Here is an 18,274-nt window from a genome sequence, read left to right on the forward strand (position 1 = left end):
TTTATAATAGGTACGGATTGACTAGGTAAATGTTTATCTTTCACAAATTACTTATAATGAGATTGAAGGTTATGTCCTATTTTTGACTCAGGAAATTTCATCCATACTTTTAACTGTTTTGTCGTCCTCAAATTTTAAATATACTAAAGTACCGATTGCACTGTTTATCAATCCATCGACCACATCTATATTTGTAGTAATCATGTACGGTTTTCCTTTCAATAATGGTAGAATGTATGGAAGTCCTGCAGTTTCAGTCACTGACATTTTATGAATTTTATTTTGAATCCCTTGCCGACATAAATTAGTAGCATCTTCTTTGCTAACAAATCTTGATTCTATAATTTTAAGTTCATCTGGTAATAATGCTTCTCCATTGCCTATTTTTGTAAGAATTTTAGAAAATGTACTATCGGACTGTCAAACTTGTAATAATTCATGAAATTGTAGTGAATGCCACTACAATTTCATGAATTGCCAGCATCTCTAATGTCTTGTTTATAAATTCTTTTGATTCCAATATAGAATGAGTAATATTGGCTGTTATTCCTACTGATTTAAATGTAATTTTCAAATTTTCTGTGGTACACATTTGCATAGCCATATATAGCAAATGTTGGGGAGTTACTCCACGATGATCAGATCTACGAATTTCACTTTATGCCATCATAAAGGGAGTAATTTTCAATCCAATTTTAAATTTTCATGCATGTCCCAAATAAATAGCTGGAAAAGAAAGTTCTTCTGCATGTATATGAAATATGAAACTTGGAGATTATTTCTGATCCGGTACTATAAATAAATATTTATCTTCAGACCATAATAATGTTTGTTGTTGAATTAACAATAGTTCATCATCATTGTTGACAGGTTCCACAGTTTCATCTGAATGTTCCTGTTCACTATCATCATTCATCCCCAAGAAATCTTTACTCACTTTTATGCCATAGAATTTATACAAAGGTGAATTTATCAAATACTGTAACCATATTTTCACTATTTTCTTCTGCACACATCCTTGTAGATATGATTTATGTAAGTCTTCATTTTATGTATACATTAATGGCATAATCGTCATCTAATTCTCTAGGTAATTGATGAACCATTGTATTTATATTAACTGGTACATTTATTACTTGTCCAATGATCCCATATTGTCCATGTTCATAACAAACAATGAATGTGCATAAAGGGTAATCGTGGTGATATCAAATGCTCAGTTATAACATCCAGTGGAGGCAAATCAGCAGGATATGTTGGATATATAAATCCATTTGATGTGGCCATAGTTGGTATCCGTCCCTCTTTTAATGAAGTGTGACATGTATTACTCGTCATGAAAGTACTCACTTCTTGTAAACAAATTTAATTTTGAAGTAATTCATATGAAGTTTTTGGAAATCGTTTCAAATCTAATTGAAACCATAAACGATCACAAACATTACAACTAAATCCAAAAGGGGTTTTTGTACAATAGTTTTTCAAACTCACTGTCAGCTCATGTAGACACTATAGGGATGTAATCAGGAATCTCATTATTAGCCATTTCTAATTTCGCTTTTTTTCATGCACAATATTCCTTCATTTGTTCTGCTGAAGTTGTAGATTCCTGATAAGTATCAGGCATAGAAGAACTCTGTGGTTGAATTTCATTATTATTCGGAATAATTTGAATTTCTAATTTCCTTTTCTTCCATTTCTCGATATTCCTTCATTATTTCAGCTCAAGTTTATTTGGGTGCAGTTTGAAAACTCCCAGGCATAACGAAACACTTGAATTTCATCTGGATTCATATTTCTGTCCAACTTCCCTTTCTTTCTTTCACGATACTCCTTCGAACACTGGGCTGCAGATTTTGGCACAGTCACTCGCGTATTAATCATTATGCCGATATAACGTAGCGCATCACTGCTCAATTGTACTTGTGTCACTGCAACTTGTTGCATCACTGCACTTGTTGCATGCAATTCAGTTTTCTTGGGTGCATGCATTTACTTGTTGCATCACTGCAGCAACAAGTACAAAACATGCACATCAGGTTTCATGATGATTTCTAGGTAAGGTAATGCTTTTTTCCAAATAACGCCAGTAAAAACATTTTTAACGTCAAAAAAAATTAGGTGGCTGCATCAGCTGACAATGTTCTTTACACAATTTTTTGGGATAAGAAAGGGTTTGCCCTTCTTTAACCATGTTCTAAAGGGTGTCACAATAACTGGACCAACATTTGCATCCTACATGGCAATACGGTGATTTCACTACCTATCACTCATTTTAAGAGGTCTGAATTTGAGTCCAGTCATGAACCAGAGGAATTTTGAAAGGTCTCTTCAACCAGGACTGTAGTTAGCCAATCTTGAGTGGAAGGAATAAAGTTCATCCCATGAGCTATTTCAAGCTGTTATGCCCATAACAACATGCATATCACAACATGAAAACAAACTTGTATGAACATAATACATAATGACACAATACGATGTAAACTGCTTATACATCTAAAAAAAAACAACCACCAACTTTTGCCTGCAGATTTGCTCCCATTTGGCACAATTTAATTTTTCAAGACTTCACCTCCTAAAGTCAACACTGCCATTCTGGGAATTTCTCTGACAAGGGGATTGAAACCTTTGCACTATATATTCTTCAGATCTAGATCCATCAGACATCTGGCTGCCTAAACTGAAAGATAATCTGCAATGGAATTCAGAAATACAGTGGGAACATTAATATATCAGCACAGCACAATACAAAGAAGGCTTTGCACAGTATTATGAGAACTGGGTGCTGACTTGTAACTGTGTAGATAAAGAGGTAAGAAATGCAGAAAAGTAGGATGCACTAGCATAGCTTTATATTATTGAACAGCCCTATGATATTAACAGAAACTGGACTACACCTTGTAAATACTAGTTAGCCTATTCCACTGGTTTCCAAAATGTGGGCTTAACTTCCACCTCAGTGAAGCAGTTATCACTATTGTGGAGGGGGGGGGGCAATTAATGAATGGTATGGTTTAAATATTATGCACTGTGAAAAATAGAAAAAGGGTACAACAAAGGTAGTCAAGCTGGAGGAAGGGATAGGAAATCACAATTACATAAAGATTGAGAACCATATCTACTTCAAGCACCTGCATCAAAATCAATTAGCTCAATATGCTGACCTTCACATATTACAATCACTGTCAAAGTGTCTGAATGGAACAGTAATATCATAAACTGTTCTGCAATTACTAGGAGTATTGAAAAGTTATTTCAATAGTTTTTAACTTCATTATTAGACTTTGTTGATCTTGTTATTTTATTGAATAATAAATATCTTTAAAGAATGTACTAAGGCCACTATAATTTTTCAAATTTTTCAGAGTAGCTGAAGCAAAAAAATATTTTCACTAATGAAATGATACTTACCTTGGCTGTGCAATATAATATTACACAAATTGTTATGAAAATTAAAATGCTTCCCACAACTATGGTGGTTACAAGAACAGCTTTTCCAACCTTAATTGGAGTCTGCACTTTGGCAATGAACTTCTTACTTAATTCAGGTGTTATCTCAGCACTCTATTAAATGAACAAATGGTAATTATTACATTTTTAAATATGCAATAGTTATTACATACAGACTATTATAAACTATTGTTGTAATTATCTTTATTAATATAAAGTAAATAATCATAATTTGCTTCATTAACATCAATGACTACATCATAGAAAAAAATATATATTACAAGAGATGCTCAAATATGGCATCCACTGACATGCAATATACTTGTGTGTGATACATCAACATGGGCACCTGTACATGGTGAGGGGGGGGGGGGGCTCTCAATGATGCTGCTGGGCTTCCAAATTAGTATCACTGGGATCCAATGCCCACAGTCAAAGTTCCAAGGTAACAATTATAGGAATCAGCACATTTGCTGTGCACTGCAACCTGTGGAAATTCAGAAAGGGAAATCCTGGTGGTTGAGGAACCCAGCTTCAACACACCTGCTTTGATGTCAGGTGGTCCTGGAAGGCCCAATCAGCTAGTGGATTTACCTGCTAGAGCCAACAGTATCAATGCCACATCCCAACCCTCATGGTCTGAGGGACAGGATTTGGACTGGTGGTGGCATGGATATGGTATCTGAATAGCCCTGGCATTCCCACTTCAGAGCACATTTACTGTTTGCCGTGTAGTGAGTGTCACATTTGGGCTCCACGGTGGGTGGGGAGTCCAGGCACTGAAACAAAATAAAAAATTATGAATACTGATAAAGCAATTCCTTCTATAGCCTCAACCTGGTCTCTATCAGAAAACCAAACCAAAGAAACAGACAATGCCAATGCAGCAAAGAAACCAAAGTACCATCAGGGCACACTCCAAGATTCTTGATTATACATTCAAACTGAGAAACCTATTGGGAAAATGTCACCCTTATTCAAACTGAGAAACCTATTGGGAAAATGTCACCCTTATTCAAACTGAGAAACCTATTGGGAAAATGTCACCCTTCTTCATACAGAAGGGTCTAGAGGGGTTAGGAGGTAGCGTGAAATCAGTTAAGAGGCTCTTAATGGATTTCTGGGAACCTTATGAGGATATCTTAAGTGAAACAAAAAATGACAGGCACTCAGAGCAGTTACTCTGAGCAACACTGATCAGAGCAATACCTCTTACTGTGACACCATACAGAATATTAAACTCATCAGGTGTCATCTCAGAGTGGGACCTGCTTGAGGTGTCCTGAGGAGGAAATCTGCTCTGAACTAAAACCACAGGGAGTGGTAGCTGTTAAAAGAATTTCCATGCATAAGGATGGGAAGTCAGTACCACCTAGAAACCTCATCCTTTCGTTTAACTCTCCAACATCCCTTAACTCAATAAAAGCTGGCTACATAGGCCATACATACCAAACCCATGTGATTTTAAATGCCAGGAATACAGGCATTTGCAGACTGCCTGTCATGGAGCACCTGCCTCAGCTCATTGCAGTGCAAAAGACCACAAAAGCGCTGCATGTACAGCCACCAAACCCACTTGTGTCAACTGCAAAGGTGAGAACCCTGCACACTCAAGAGCATGCCTGTGGAAAGAGGAAAAAGAGATACAAATGGTGGAGCTAAACATATCTTATCAGGAAACAAGGAACGCAGTCAAGCCAATAAATAGTAAAAAGCTTATGCATGCAGAGTAAGTTGCAGGGGAACATTCCATTGCAATGCAAACTGACATGACTATCCCACCAAAAGTTATTCACTCCTATTGCAAGCTATTTATTGTCTCAAAAACCCACCAAAAACAGTCAGCTGCCACTCCAAAATTAGTACCTCCTAGTGCTCCACCATTACCAAAACCAAGTAGGAAAGAAAACGAAAAAAAAACTGCTAGAGCCACCGCCAACCAAGGAAAAAATGGATGGATATCGAGGAGTCAACAGGACAAATCTGTCCTGGAACTCTTTGTAAAAGAAGAAATGGTTACATGCCAACACCTATTTTTTCCAAAGAGACATAAATGCATGAATGAGAAAATCAAGCTCTCAACCCTTCGGAAGCAACCAGACTCAACAAATCTTATGAATGGCTACCTTTAAATTCTTAAAATGGAAAATTTACATGGATTCAGTTGGAACTGTGATGACATCAAGCCCTCCTCTTCCGCCTTAAGCACAAGCCAACCTGCTTTTGCTTACAGGAGACCTATTTAAAGGCGAATGAGGTTCCTCACTTCCATAACTATTCTATTATTTGTAAAAGACAGGGCTAGGGGGTAGAACTGTTCATGGAGTTAACATCCTTGTGGGTAACTATACCATTTTTAAAACTACAACAATTACCACCAACTTAGAGGCAGCAGCAATTAAAATAACAGTAGGTTTCTCTTACCTGTTTGTTCCACCTGGGAACGACATCCCCCAGGCAGACCTTTATGATCTCATTAGGCAATTTCCATCCCCTTTCCTATTACCAGGTGATTTCAATAGACATAATACTCTACGGGGTAGTGCTGACATTAATGAAAGGGGTTGGACCATCGGTTTTATGCTGGGAAAAATGACCTGGCCTTCTAAATGTGGGATCTACCTTTTTTTCCACATGCCTACCCATACATTTACTGTGACTGACCTCTCTATATGCTTCCATTCTTTCCTCCCTGTTTGTAGAGGAGGGTAGAAGACCATCTTTATGGCAGTGATCACTTCCCCATGATATCCACACTATGTAAAGGGAGACCATGCCACCAGTCTAGAATACCACAGTTGAAGACTGATCACACTGACTTCCATTGTTAAATATGGTGCTGTTTAACAATTCAGCAAGAAGTCAATTAATGACTCAGTTAGTCACAGAAAGTATTGTCTGGGCAGCGGCAATTGTAAATCCAAAGACATCAACACAGTTTCCGCCTTTTCCAAAGGCAGAAACTATTGATTAAAGGCTCAAAACAAGGTATGGGGGATATTTCATCATTATCCCACCATAAATAATCTAATAGCTTTCAAATGTGCATGCACCAAAGCACATTATGTTAGATGTCAGAAGGAATCGTGGATCTGCTTCACATCTTCCATCAACCAAACTGCTTCCCCTAAGCTCTTCTGAGATAAAGTCCAGAAAATGATACATCATACAGTACATCGATCTAAGAACATAATGGATGTGCAATTGCTGAGCACAATTGCAAACACTCTAGGGGAGTCATTTGCTAAAGCATCTGCTGAAACAACCTACCCAAGTTTCTGGCATTCAAACAAAAAGCTGAAAAACAGCATTTGCAGTTATCTTCAAATAACTGGGGCATACCAGTCTTTCACAGAATATAAAATGAAAGTGGCACTATTTCTATCCAAGGTGAGTGCCATCAGACAAGATGACATCTATTATAGATGATTAAACGTCTTTCCTCTGAATCTATGATCAGCTGTTTTGTTTATATAACAGTATATATATATATATCTCTCAAAGATCAGTTTCCAGATTCCTGGCATAAAGCAATTGTTCTTGCCTTTCCAGGAAAGGATCCCAAAATTCCAAACAATTACTGTCCCATCACTCCAGCAAGCTGCTTATGCAAGATCCTGGAAAGGATGGCCAATGCCTGCCTTGTGTCATATCTAGAAACAAATGACCTCGTTTGCAAGGCTTATGAAGGAATAGCTCAACACTCAATCATTTAATAAGAATGGAAACATCTATCCTTGATGATTTTCTGAAATGTGAGCACCTGGTGTCAATTTTATTTGATATGGAAAGTGTATGACATGGCTTGGAAATGGAATTTTAAAAGATCTATAATCTTGGTCTTAGGGGTCACTAGCCCTTTTCATAATTTTTTTTTTTACTGAACCACTCATTCCAAATTAGTGTGGGGTATTTGCTCTCTTAATCTCTTTGCAAAAAAGAGGGAGTCCCCAATGGTCACCTCTAAGTATTAGATTTTTTTCCTATCAAAGTTAATTCTCATACTGAACAACTTCCTTCAACCATAAACAGTGCCCTCTTTGTTGATGACTTTAACACCTTTTCACAGTCTTGCAATATAAGGGTTATTGAAAACAATTGCAGCATGCCATTGACCACATCAACTCTTGGGCAATGGATAATCATATCAGGTTCTCACCTCAGAAGACCGTCTGAAAATGTACCTTTGTTGCAAACGGAACCTTCACCCCAACCAGAACCAGAGCCCAAACTTGGACAAAACTTCATTTCAGTAGTACCCAAGACAAATTCTTGAGATTTATATTTGATAATAAGTTGACATTTCTACCACATATCTGTCAACTGCAAGCAAAAGTGCACAAGAGGATTGAACCTACTATGTGCCATCTCCTCCAATAAATGAGGAGTAGACTACTGCACTTTATTCTGTGTTTTTTTTGGAAGATAGAAGTACTCATTATTTATTAAAAATAATTTAATTTCAGAAAAATGTTGAGAACATAAGAAACTTTGTTAAATTTAAGAGTGTGAAGCTATTAATTTCATGAAACTTCAACATTACTCAAGCCAAAGAAATCAAGCCAATATTTACAAAATAATGTAAAACAATGAGAAAATAAATAAATTGCTGTTAATTTTCTGTATATGTAACAAATTTTTTTAAAAGAGGAAATTATGCCTATCTGTCTTTTTCTTTCTCCAAGGTTCTTGTGAAATTTGCTACATGAAAATTCTGCATGACTCAAATACAAAAATAATGGCAAATATGTCATTTTGTGTGCCATCTTTTATTGTCATCATTTTTCTTACGAATAGCCTTCTTTGCATATTACCACCTTGCATGTGCATTGTTTCTAAAAAATGTTACTTGCAAAATGATTGCACTATTCATTACAGAGGGAAAAATCACCATAGAACAAACAGCATATAGACTATTTTGGGTGATAGACACAACTCATCCAACTGTCAATCCCCTTTCCCTTTCAAGGATTGAAAAATGTGATGATTCTCAATTTTTAACCCCCTTCTTGTTAAAGTGTTAATTTTACTGCTCATGCTCACTAGATGTCAAAATGACGTTCACTTCTGGCCATGTTGTACACTATTATGGTGCCTCCCTGGAATTCAGATACACTAAGGTTAGCTGATTTTCTGTTTTTGGCCACAAACTCTGGAATTTCTCTAATTTTTCTTGAATACCAACAGAGTTGGATGGTGTTCTTTCAGAAGCTTTTGGATAGAGGAAATATATCACTGATCAAAAGCAGTGTTTCACTAAAGGAAAAACTGTACTTGACAGGACACAAAAGAGCAGCAAACAATATCACATAGGCTCACAGGTCCCCCTCACTTTCCAAAAGCAAGCTACGATATAAATGGGCAAAATATGTAGCATATACAAGACTAAAGTCTTGTATATGCTACGTATACAAGACTTTAGTCCCTCCTGTCCCCCTCCACTGCATCCAGAAGCAATCCACCATGTTGAATCACGTGGCCCACCCATTTTAGCGTAGTTGATCTTATTCAACCTAAAATTTTTCTTTGTTCTTGGAGACGTCTTAATACGTTTCCAAGTCTCTTTTTGTCTCTCTTTGTTACAATCCATATCTGCTGCATATAGTGCCACTGACCAGATATATGTCATTATTATCTTCTTCCTAATTTCCTGCAACATCTTCTGTGTAATCAACAATTGTTTTGCCATTGCAATTCTGGATTGAATCTCAGTTTGACATGAAATGTCCTGTGCAAATAACTGCCCCAGATACCTAAAGTACTCTACGTATTCTAGTCTTACTCCATCAATCTCATTTTAGGAAGGGAATTAACCTCTTACCAATCATCATTCCCTTTGTTTTCATCATGATTGGTAACCTCTTACCAATCACATCATTCCCTTTGTTTACATCATGTTTATCTTCATTCCATACTTCAGCTCTTTCTTATTTAGTCTTTTGATCATTTTTTGCAGCGTAGTGGGACAACCTGCTAGTTTGGCCTGTATGTACTTTTGACCTATTTTAACCTCCCACTTCTTATTCCCAAGTGCCTCCTTAATTATCATTTCGGCAAAAGCATTGAACAAACCAGGCGAAAGTAAGCAGGTAAAAGTTCCTCAAAGTTCCATCTCATGAATGATTTCCTTTTATTCAGGTGCTTCAATTTTAGTTCCACATTCATTTTCACAAGTGAGTGGTCTGAATCTCCGTCTGCTCCTGGATAGGACATTGCTTTCTTTACTTGGTTGCAGATTCTCTGTTTAACTAAGATACAATCAATTTGGTACCTGCGCGAGTCGCCAGGATTCTTCCATGTATATCTTCTGCAGAACGGCACCTTAAACCACATATTTGCTACCATTAGACTCTTCTGTACAAAACTCCAGTAAGCACTGACCTTTTGTGTTTCTCACACCCAGACCAAAGTTCTCCACAGTCTTTTCTAACCTTCTCTCTCCAACCACCACATTCCAATCTCCCATAATTATCATGTCTCTTGATCTGGGTTTTCTGCATTAATTCCTCCAACTGTTCATGTCCCCTCAACTAATTTGTCAGAACTATTTGAGGTTGGCATATAAACTTATATAATTACCATATTGACTGGATTTGCTGCAAATCTGACCATGAAAAGTCTGTCCCAACGATTCCACATCTACTAGTGCTCTCATGAATCTTCTTGTCATAATTATTGCTACACCCCCTCTGAACACCACTACTTCCAGAGTGCACAACTTCGTAGTCTTCACTTACAAATCTGTCTACTTCACTCCATCTTGTCTCCACCACTCCAAAAGCACATCAATACTATTCCTGTGCATTTTTCTTTTGATACTGTCCAGCTTTCCACATTTCAACATTGTTCGTAAGGTTTCATGTCCCGATTCCACAACAGGGATTTTGCAAGTTGACGACCTGGGAAGCCCTGACACTTCCCTTGCCGGGCTCGACATCACCATCAGCATTCTGTTGCGCTATGATGATTTCGTGGCTGCCAGATCTTTCAGACATCTCTAGCTCACTCGTCATAGGATTAATTAGGATATGCTTTCTTTACAGGGTAGTTTCCTTTTGCTTTCCCTGTCCCGTCTATACAGGTAGTTCCCGACTTGGAGTTAATTTGTTCCTAGTGTGCACTCAAAGCAGGAATTTATTTCTCATAGACATAAGGCTAAAAACAGGGGTTTCTCAACAATGAAATTAGTTAGCTAATTAGTTTGTTTAAACTATGATTGATTTATCCAAAGAAATGAAAACATAGCCTGTAAAAATCAAGCAAATTATAATAAAGAAATTATTTATGACTTACAAATGTTAAAGAATGTTTTTTCTTCTTCATCATCATCATCTAAATGCACACTCATTGATCACTCATTATTGGCTGGGCAGTCATTGGTTTGTTACACAGGGAATATTCTTCAGAAATGCTTCAAGAGGCTTTTGTTTCCAAGATAACTTTCTCTTTTCTTTATAAATTTCACGAAAGCATGCATAAGTAATTTTTAACGGCACGCACAAATTGTAACTAACACGATACACACAGAGTAACAAGTTTACAAAGCTTTAAAAAAAAAGGAATGAAGAGAAGATTCTGAAAATTTATTTATGTTTTTTATATGATTGAAAATTTCAGTAAAGGGAAAACACATTTCACTGTAAAAATGTAAAAACCACACAATTCCAGCTATGGGTATTTGCACAAAAACAATAACATCAAGTTTACTACCTGTTTAAAACTGCTTGCACTAACAGAAAAGCCCAATAAACTGGAAAGTGCAAATTATTTTTTTTGTTTTATGGTTGTGACCTCCAGAAATGTATTTTAGAAAAATATCACAAAGGCGATCAAAATTGATTCTTATAACAGAACATACGTTGTTATTTGGTTTTTAGGAGGAGCATTAGCAACTAAGGCCATATTGCTCCGGGATATGCGGTGGTCATTCCCTGACCTTTCCGCATCCTCCGTATTTGGTGGTGACAGGCTCGAACTCCGGTCTAATCAAGCGTATGCTACGCACTACTGCTCCTTCCCACCTGGCTACAGAGGCACCTAACAGAACATATGATGCCTATGAAGTGTAGTGCATTTAATGATTTGAATTGGTAACTAATACAATTTACATTATAAAATGACCTTTTAGAGAGATAAATAGCTTAATTTTATAGCAAAAATTAACTTCCAAGGTCTTGGAACGAATTATCAAAAATTATTTTATATTGCATAGCAATGCATGTGGTTTGAAATTAATGTTTTTCATTCATTTCAAATTTATTTGAAATCAAATTTATGAATGTTTAACAATCATTTTTTGCAATTAATATTCATATTTTCAATTTTGTTGATACTTAATACTTGGGGGGGGGAAGAAACTCTTAAACCTGGAAACTCGTAAAGTGGGAACTGCCTGTATGTGTGTGTGTGTGTGTGTGTATATATATATATTATTTTTTTTTTTAAATAATCAGTGAGGTGGCATTATTATTCTTCTTCCTCTCTCAATGTCTAGCTAATGTCCAATATATATTAATGATTTTTGAATTTTCTAAAACATTTATGTTGGTCCATATAGGCTTAGCCTGATGAATAAATTTTAAATTATATCCAAATAATATGTCAAATATTTACTCTATGCTGTAGCATAGGCAAAAAGTCAGCTGCCCATTAGAACTAACATTTCAATTGTCAAAATTGATGTCTATAAGTAGTTAAATACTACCTGATATACAGATATATACAGTTATACCCAGTTATTTATTAACAAATAAAGTACAAATAAAATAAAATAAAAGTACAAAACCCAGTAGCTTTCGGAACACGTGTCCCTTTATCAACTGATAAGTTAATATAAAATTTGAATATTTATATTAACTTATCAGTTGATAAGTTAATATAAATATTCAAATTTTATATTAACTTATCAGTTGATAAAGGGACACGTGTTCCGAAAGCTACTGGTTTTTGTACTTTTATTTTATTTTATTTGTACTTTATTTGTTAATAAATAACTGGGTATAACTGTATATATCTGTATTTGAAACTATGGACCCCAGTACTCCAGGCCCATTCGTTACTACCTGATATCATGAAAACCCAACTAAACAAAGTTTGATGCAACTTCGTTAACAAGGTTAACGACGTTGCATCAAAATCATGTAACTCTTCTTGATACCACATTTTCAACATAAAACCCAGGAGCACATAGTAATCACATTAAGCATAGACAGTGAAATAGATGATTTAAAATTTTAGTTCCACATGGTGAATCCCCTCACTTGCTCCAATAAATAAGGGTCAAACTGAAGTCATTCATATTGTTTGCATATTTCATTTGTTTGCAGAGGCTCTCATCATAATTTTCACAATCTTCTGGTCTGCAAATTACTCCTGCTCTCATTACACCTTTGCTTCCAACTACCTTACACCACACAGATTCTATACTTGCACACATTGCACATGGAAGACTATTGTACAAATTGGAGCAGAATGGTATTAAGGGTAAGTTGCTACAATGGATAAAAAGGATGGTTAAGTGGGAGAAGACAGAGGGTGGTAATCAATGGGTGCTGCTCTTCTTGGACTAATGTTATTAGTGGAGTCCCACAGGGTTCGGTGTTGGGTCCACTGTTGTTTTGTATATTTATCAATGATATTGATGAAGGTATATCAGGCTTAGTGTCGAAGTTTGCAGATGATACAAAGGGTGGCAGGGTTGTTAATGACAGTAATGGCAGTGTGCTACTGCAACAGGATCTAGATAATTTGGGCAGATGGGCTAAGAAGTGGCAACTGAAGTTTAACCTTGACAAATGCAAAGTACTGCATATGGGTAGAAGTAACCCCAGAGAAACGTACCAACTGTGTGGTACTACACTTAAGATGGTAGAAAATGAGAAAGACCTGGGAGTAATTGTGCAAGCAGATATGAAGTTTTCTGAGCAATGCAGACAGGCTGCCAGGGCAGGTCATGGGGTTTTTGTCAATGATATATAGGAATTTTGCTAGCAGGGAAAAGGTGATTATCCCTCTGTATAAGGCAATGGTCAGGCCACGCCTTGAGTACTGCATACAGGTCTGGAAGCCTCATTTTAGGAAGGATGTAGATTTACTTGAGCATGTACAGAGAAGGGCAACAAGATTGGTGAGGGGAATGAAGGGATCCTCTTATCAAGAGAGGCTTAAGTTCTGCAAATTGCAGTGGCTGGAGACTAGGCACCTGCGCGGTGATCTGATTGGGTGTATAAGGCCTTGAATGGGTTCAGCACACTGAATTCTGATGGGATCCTTCCACTTGTTCAGATTACGAACCTAAGGGGGCATAAATTCAAATTAAGAAAAGACAGATGTAGATTAGATGTGCAGAAATTTGCCTTTAGCCAGCGGGTGGTTAATTGCTGGAACAAACTTCCATCTGTCGTTGTGGAAGTTGATAGGTTGAATAAATTTAAGGAGGAACTGGACAGGCATTTGGAGGGAATGGTGTGATTTTTTTTTTTTTTTGCTGATGCTGCATAAGCTCATACATTTGCTTTCTTGCATCCCATGCCACTACTACTACTACTACTACTACGTAAGCTGTAACCTGGGAAAGCTTTTGTCACACCTAGACTGTGTTTGATAAAAAGCATGACTTTCCCCACCCCTTCATCTTACCTGTCCTTCCTAAATACATTATAAATACCATAGTGAAACTCATCTCCTATTTCTGGGTGGCACCACATTTCCATTAGTCCCATTATGTCAGGATTAGTTGTCCTAATCAAGAGCTGAATTCACTCATTTTATTGACAGCACTCCTGACTACTGTAGACAGAGTTTAGACCAAGTGTTCTTGTATAGTTTACTATCCTGATATATTCCTTAAAATTATTTAAATTTTTTTCCCCCTGGCATTAAGCTTTGTGATCATTTGAAACACACCTCAGCACATCTTCCCAATATTAGCTTTTATTGCCAGAAACAAGAAATCTTGACATGGATAAAAGCATTACTTTAATCCATATCATTAATCTACAAGGCTTTCAAGCATATAGCCTATCATACCTAGGCTAAATTGTTGCAGACTACATTCTAACCCAATTCTTGACATATTTTCAGCATGGTCGTATATTTATCCAACAAGTCAGTTAACACGTAAACAAGAGATTTTGTAGGTTAATACTTAATATATATAGATAGAACCTTTGTATCATTCAAATATTTCCACCATTGTTATAGAGTGAGTGGTATGGGTTTTTAAACTGTGGTAAATACGTAGGCAGCGAATGCCAACCTAAGTTCAAATTCAAATCACTTAGGTTGGCATTCGCTGGATAACTTTGTTATATATTATAAATAACTTAACTTTCAAGCATAACAGTATAATCTAATAAATATAAAGCAAACTTGTATGTAGTAGTATTATTGCTGCATAACTGGTGTATCGATAGGAACATTTGAATTTTAATTATATATATTGGGTGTCCGTAAATGATGTTTCTGATTTTGATTTTTTTTAATTCAAAATTACTTCAAGCTACACCATGAAACATACCAGCTGAAAGATCAATTCAATAAGTTTTATGAATGTACATAAAGTCATTGGTAAAGTTCAGTGTGGGCACCATGAGTGACTCGAACGATATCATAGCGATATTCAATCTCTTGCCACAGCTGTGCTTCATTTCACGATCAATTTTACCAAAAGCATCCGTGATCCAGTGCCTGATCTAACCTATCCCTATTTTTCCAAAAAGCCGTGTTGTTTTTAATGCGTGAAATACCATAACAGATTTTTAGGAAGCACATGTACCACATTATTATTATTATTAGCCATATGGTGCAAGGAAGCTTGAGGCTTATGCTGCACCAGCAAAAAAAAAAAAAAAAAAAAAAATCCCGAGTTACCATGAGAGAGTCAGAAGTAGAAAGGAATCACCAAGATAGAGAAGAATGATGATATCCAGCTCAGGCCCTGGGTTTGCCAAGAGATGGGGGTCTCACCAGATGTGAGCCCCTGGGGTAAATTTAAGGACTCACCTAATACTCTGGCCAAAAGGCAAAATCAGTTGTTGATAGCCTAATTTTTAACCATATTTTAATTCTATTGGAATTGACAATTAGACAAGGAATAGGACTAATCAAAAATTGGAATCTTTAAGAATAAGAGTTAAAAAAAAAAGGAAATAATTGGAGGCAATGGCAAAGCCATGTTACTACTGACAAAATAGGAAAACCTTGGGACAAATATATACAATCCAAGATAGGCAAAGTGAACAGAAAATGGTAAAAGTATTTATAAAGGATGGAAAAAGGAAAATTAATTAAATGGATATTCAAAAGAAAAATTAATAGTAGCAGACTGAGAGGCAGACCAAGTGGAATGCAAATCAATGACATAATAAATAAGATATTCAGGGGCATTAAGAGCAGAGGCACTGAAGTAAACAGTCACACTGGATTGGTCTTCCTTTTTTCCCATGGAGACCTGTACTCCATTCTAGGCTCCAGGATAGCCAACATGCATATATGAGCTCCCCTGGTAAGTGATGAGGAAACCAAAGAGTAGAGCCGTAACTAGGTCAGGGCAAGAGGGGCAACTTACCTAAGCTAAATCCCTGGTTAGCCTAGGTAGGTGTCCCACTCTTGCTGCCCTAGGACTCACAAAAATGTAGGATCTAAAAATATTTAAATGTGTATATTTACTGTTACTTTTTAAACACTTTTAAATATCACAAAATGAGTGAGCATGACACATTCATGGTATTTTATTATTCATTTATGGGGGACTAAAAGTGAAAAATTTATTTTTTCTGGGCCCAGAAATAAAAAAAAATTATATATACAGAGTGTCTCAAAAATACACGGCATAACTTCAAGAATGAGTTCCTCGCATGTAGACAAATAAAAATATTTTATATCAACATAGTTCCGGAAATGCTTAGTTCCCGAGTTATTAACAGGAATGTCTTATCTCCCGCATGTGATTTCCTTCATCACAAGGTACTCACAGAATCTAGTGGTTTTTCATTTCAAACATGTACTCAAATCAGGAGCAAGCAGATATGCACTTTATGTATGGTTTGGTGGATGGCAATGCTCTGGAGGCTTGTCATTTGTACCATGAAAGGTTCTCAGAATGAAGATGTCCAGACAGGAAAACATTTGAAAGTATCCATCGCCACCTTTGTGAATATGGGACCTTTACACCTCGTGCTACCGACAGAGAATGACCAAGATCTACAACTCCTGAAGTAGAGGAGGAGATTTTGGATGTTGTGCATGCCACTCCTGGAATCAGCACACACAGAATAGCAATGCAACCAGCTGTTCAATGTTTGACTATTTGGAGAGTGTTGTGAGGACACCAACTGTATCCTTACCATCTGCAACAGGTACAGGCCTTGTCACCAACAGATTACCCTGCACGAGTAATGTTCTGCCAGTGGTTCTTGCAGCAGTGTGGTACAACTCCACACTTTCCTGTCTTAGTGATATTCACAGATGAAGCACAGTTCACATGAGATGGAATTCAAAACTTTCACATCAACATGCATGGGCTGAGGAAAACCCACATGCAATTCTTCTATCACATTACCAACAGCAGTTCAGCCTCAACATCTGGGTGGGTGTTTTTGGTGATAAGCTATTTGGACCCCATGTACTTCCAAACAAACTCACAGGACAGGCGTACAGAAACTTTCTGGAAAACAACATGCCTGATTTCTTGGACGACACAGCACTGATCATTCATCAACAAGCACACTTCATGCACGATGGCACTCCCGCAAATTTCAGCCACCTAGCACAATTACCCAAATCAAAGGTTTCCTGGTTGGTGGATAGATAGAGGTGGACCAACTGCCTGGCCTCCACGCTCACTGATTTAAAACCACTAGATTTCTTCTTGTGGAGCCATTTAAAGTCATTGGTATATTCGACTCCGGTAGCTGATATGGAAACTCTCCGCAATCGAATTGTGGCAGGTTGAGACAATACGAAACATGCTAGGAATTTGGCATCATCTTCGAGAGTCCACGAGACGTCGATGTGAGGCCTGTATTCAGACAGAAGGTGGATATTTTGAACAATTACTATAAAGTGATGTGAACAGTTAAGTGTCATAGACAGACCTTCAAAAAAACTCTGAAACCAAGCATTTCTGGAACTATGTTGATATAAAATATTTTTATTGTCTACATATGAGGAACTCATTCCTGAAGTTATGCCGTGTATTTTTGAGACACCCTATATAGCGGAACTGACTAATCCTCCTTGGAACAGTGTGGTGCATTTGATCAATGACTGAAGTACAATTGTTGGATAATACTTTTGCACTAATCATTATCTTTAACTAATACAGGTTATGATAATTTGTCATGTTTTGGTAATCATATGCAGAATAATGTCATAATAATAATGTTGAGTAAGGTTAGTTACTTACCTCTCTAAGCCAAAGTAGAGGAAATATCACATCTGGAACATTTGCTAAATATCTAAAAATATGGATATTAAACAAATTAATGGCAAATGGGCAACAGTGAAAATACTGTTATTTTGACTTGATATACTACTTAAGTCACAGTTTCAATAGCAAGAAATGATAAATTTACTAATAAAAATAATTGTTTCTATAAGAGTGCAAAAGCTATCTGTGGGAAAGTAAATACATGATGATTACAGATAACCTCCAAGTGTCAAAATTTTATAATAAAAACATATAGTGAAAAGTAAACTGTACTAAAGAGGGGAGGGAACTTTTGTTCAAATGACAATTTGTAGTGTGTCCAAGTTTTGAAAGTGCCATCCCAATCCAAGTGTTTGTCATGTGATATACTAGAGTATATCACACAACAAAATC

At 36.7% G+C, this 18,274-nt stretch overlaps 1 protein-coding gene across 1 annotated transcript in view; it reads right to left on the reverse strand.

Moving 5' to 3' along the window:
* LOC150081996 (lysosome membrane protein 2-like) overlaps positions 1-18,274 on the reverse strand; it is a 302,034-nt gene that overhangs the window by 37,295 nt on the left and 246,465 nt on the right. Inside the window, exons 11-12 of the mRNA XM_090380393.1 lie at positions 17,858-17,909; positions 3,412-3,564 (exon numbers count right to left, since the gene is read on the reverse strand). Coding sequence (XP_090236519.1) covers positions 3,412-3,564; positions 17,858-17,909 — 205 coding nt within the window. The remainder of the gene's footprint in view (positions 1-3,411; positions 3,565-17,857; positions 17,910-18,274) is intronic.

Source organism: Mastigoproctus giganteus, chromosome 8, assembly GCF_048544385.1.
Source record: "Mastigoproctus giganteus isolate SK-2022 chromosome 8, ASM4854438v1, whole genome shotgun sequence".
NCBI classification, from domain to species: Eukaryota; Metazoa; Arthropoda; class Arachnida; order Uropygi; family Thelyphonidae; genus Mastigoproctus; species Mastigoproctus giganteus.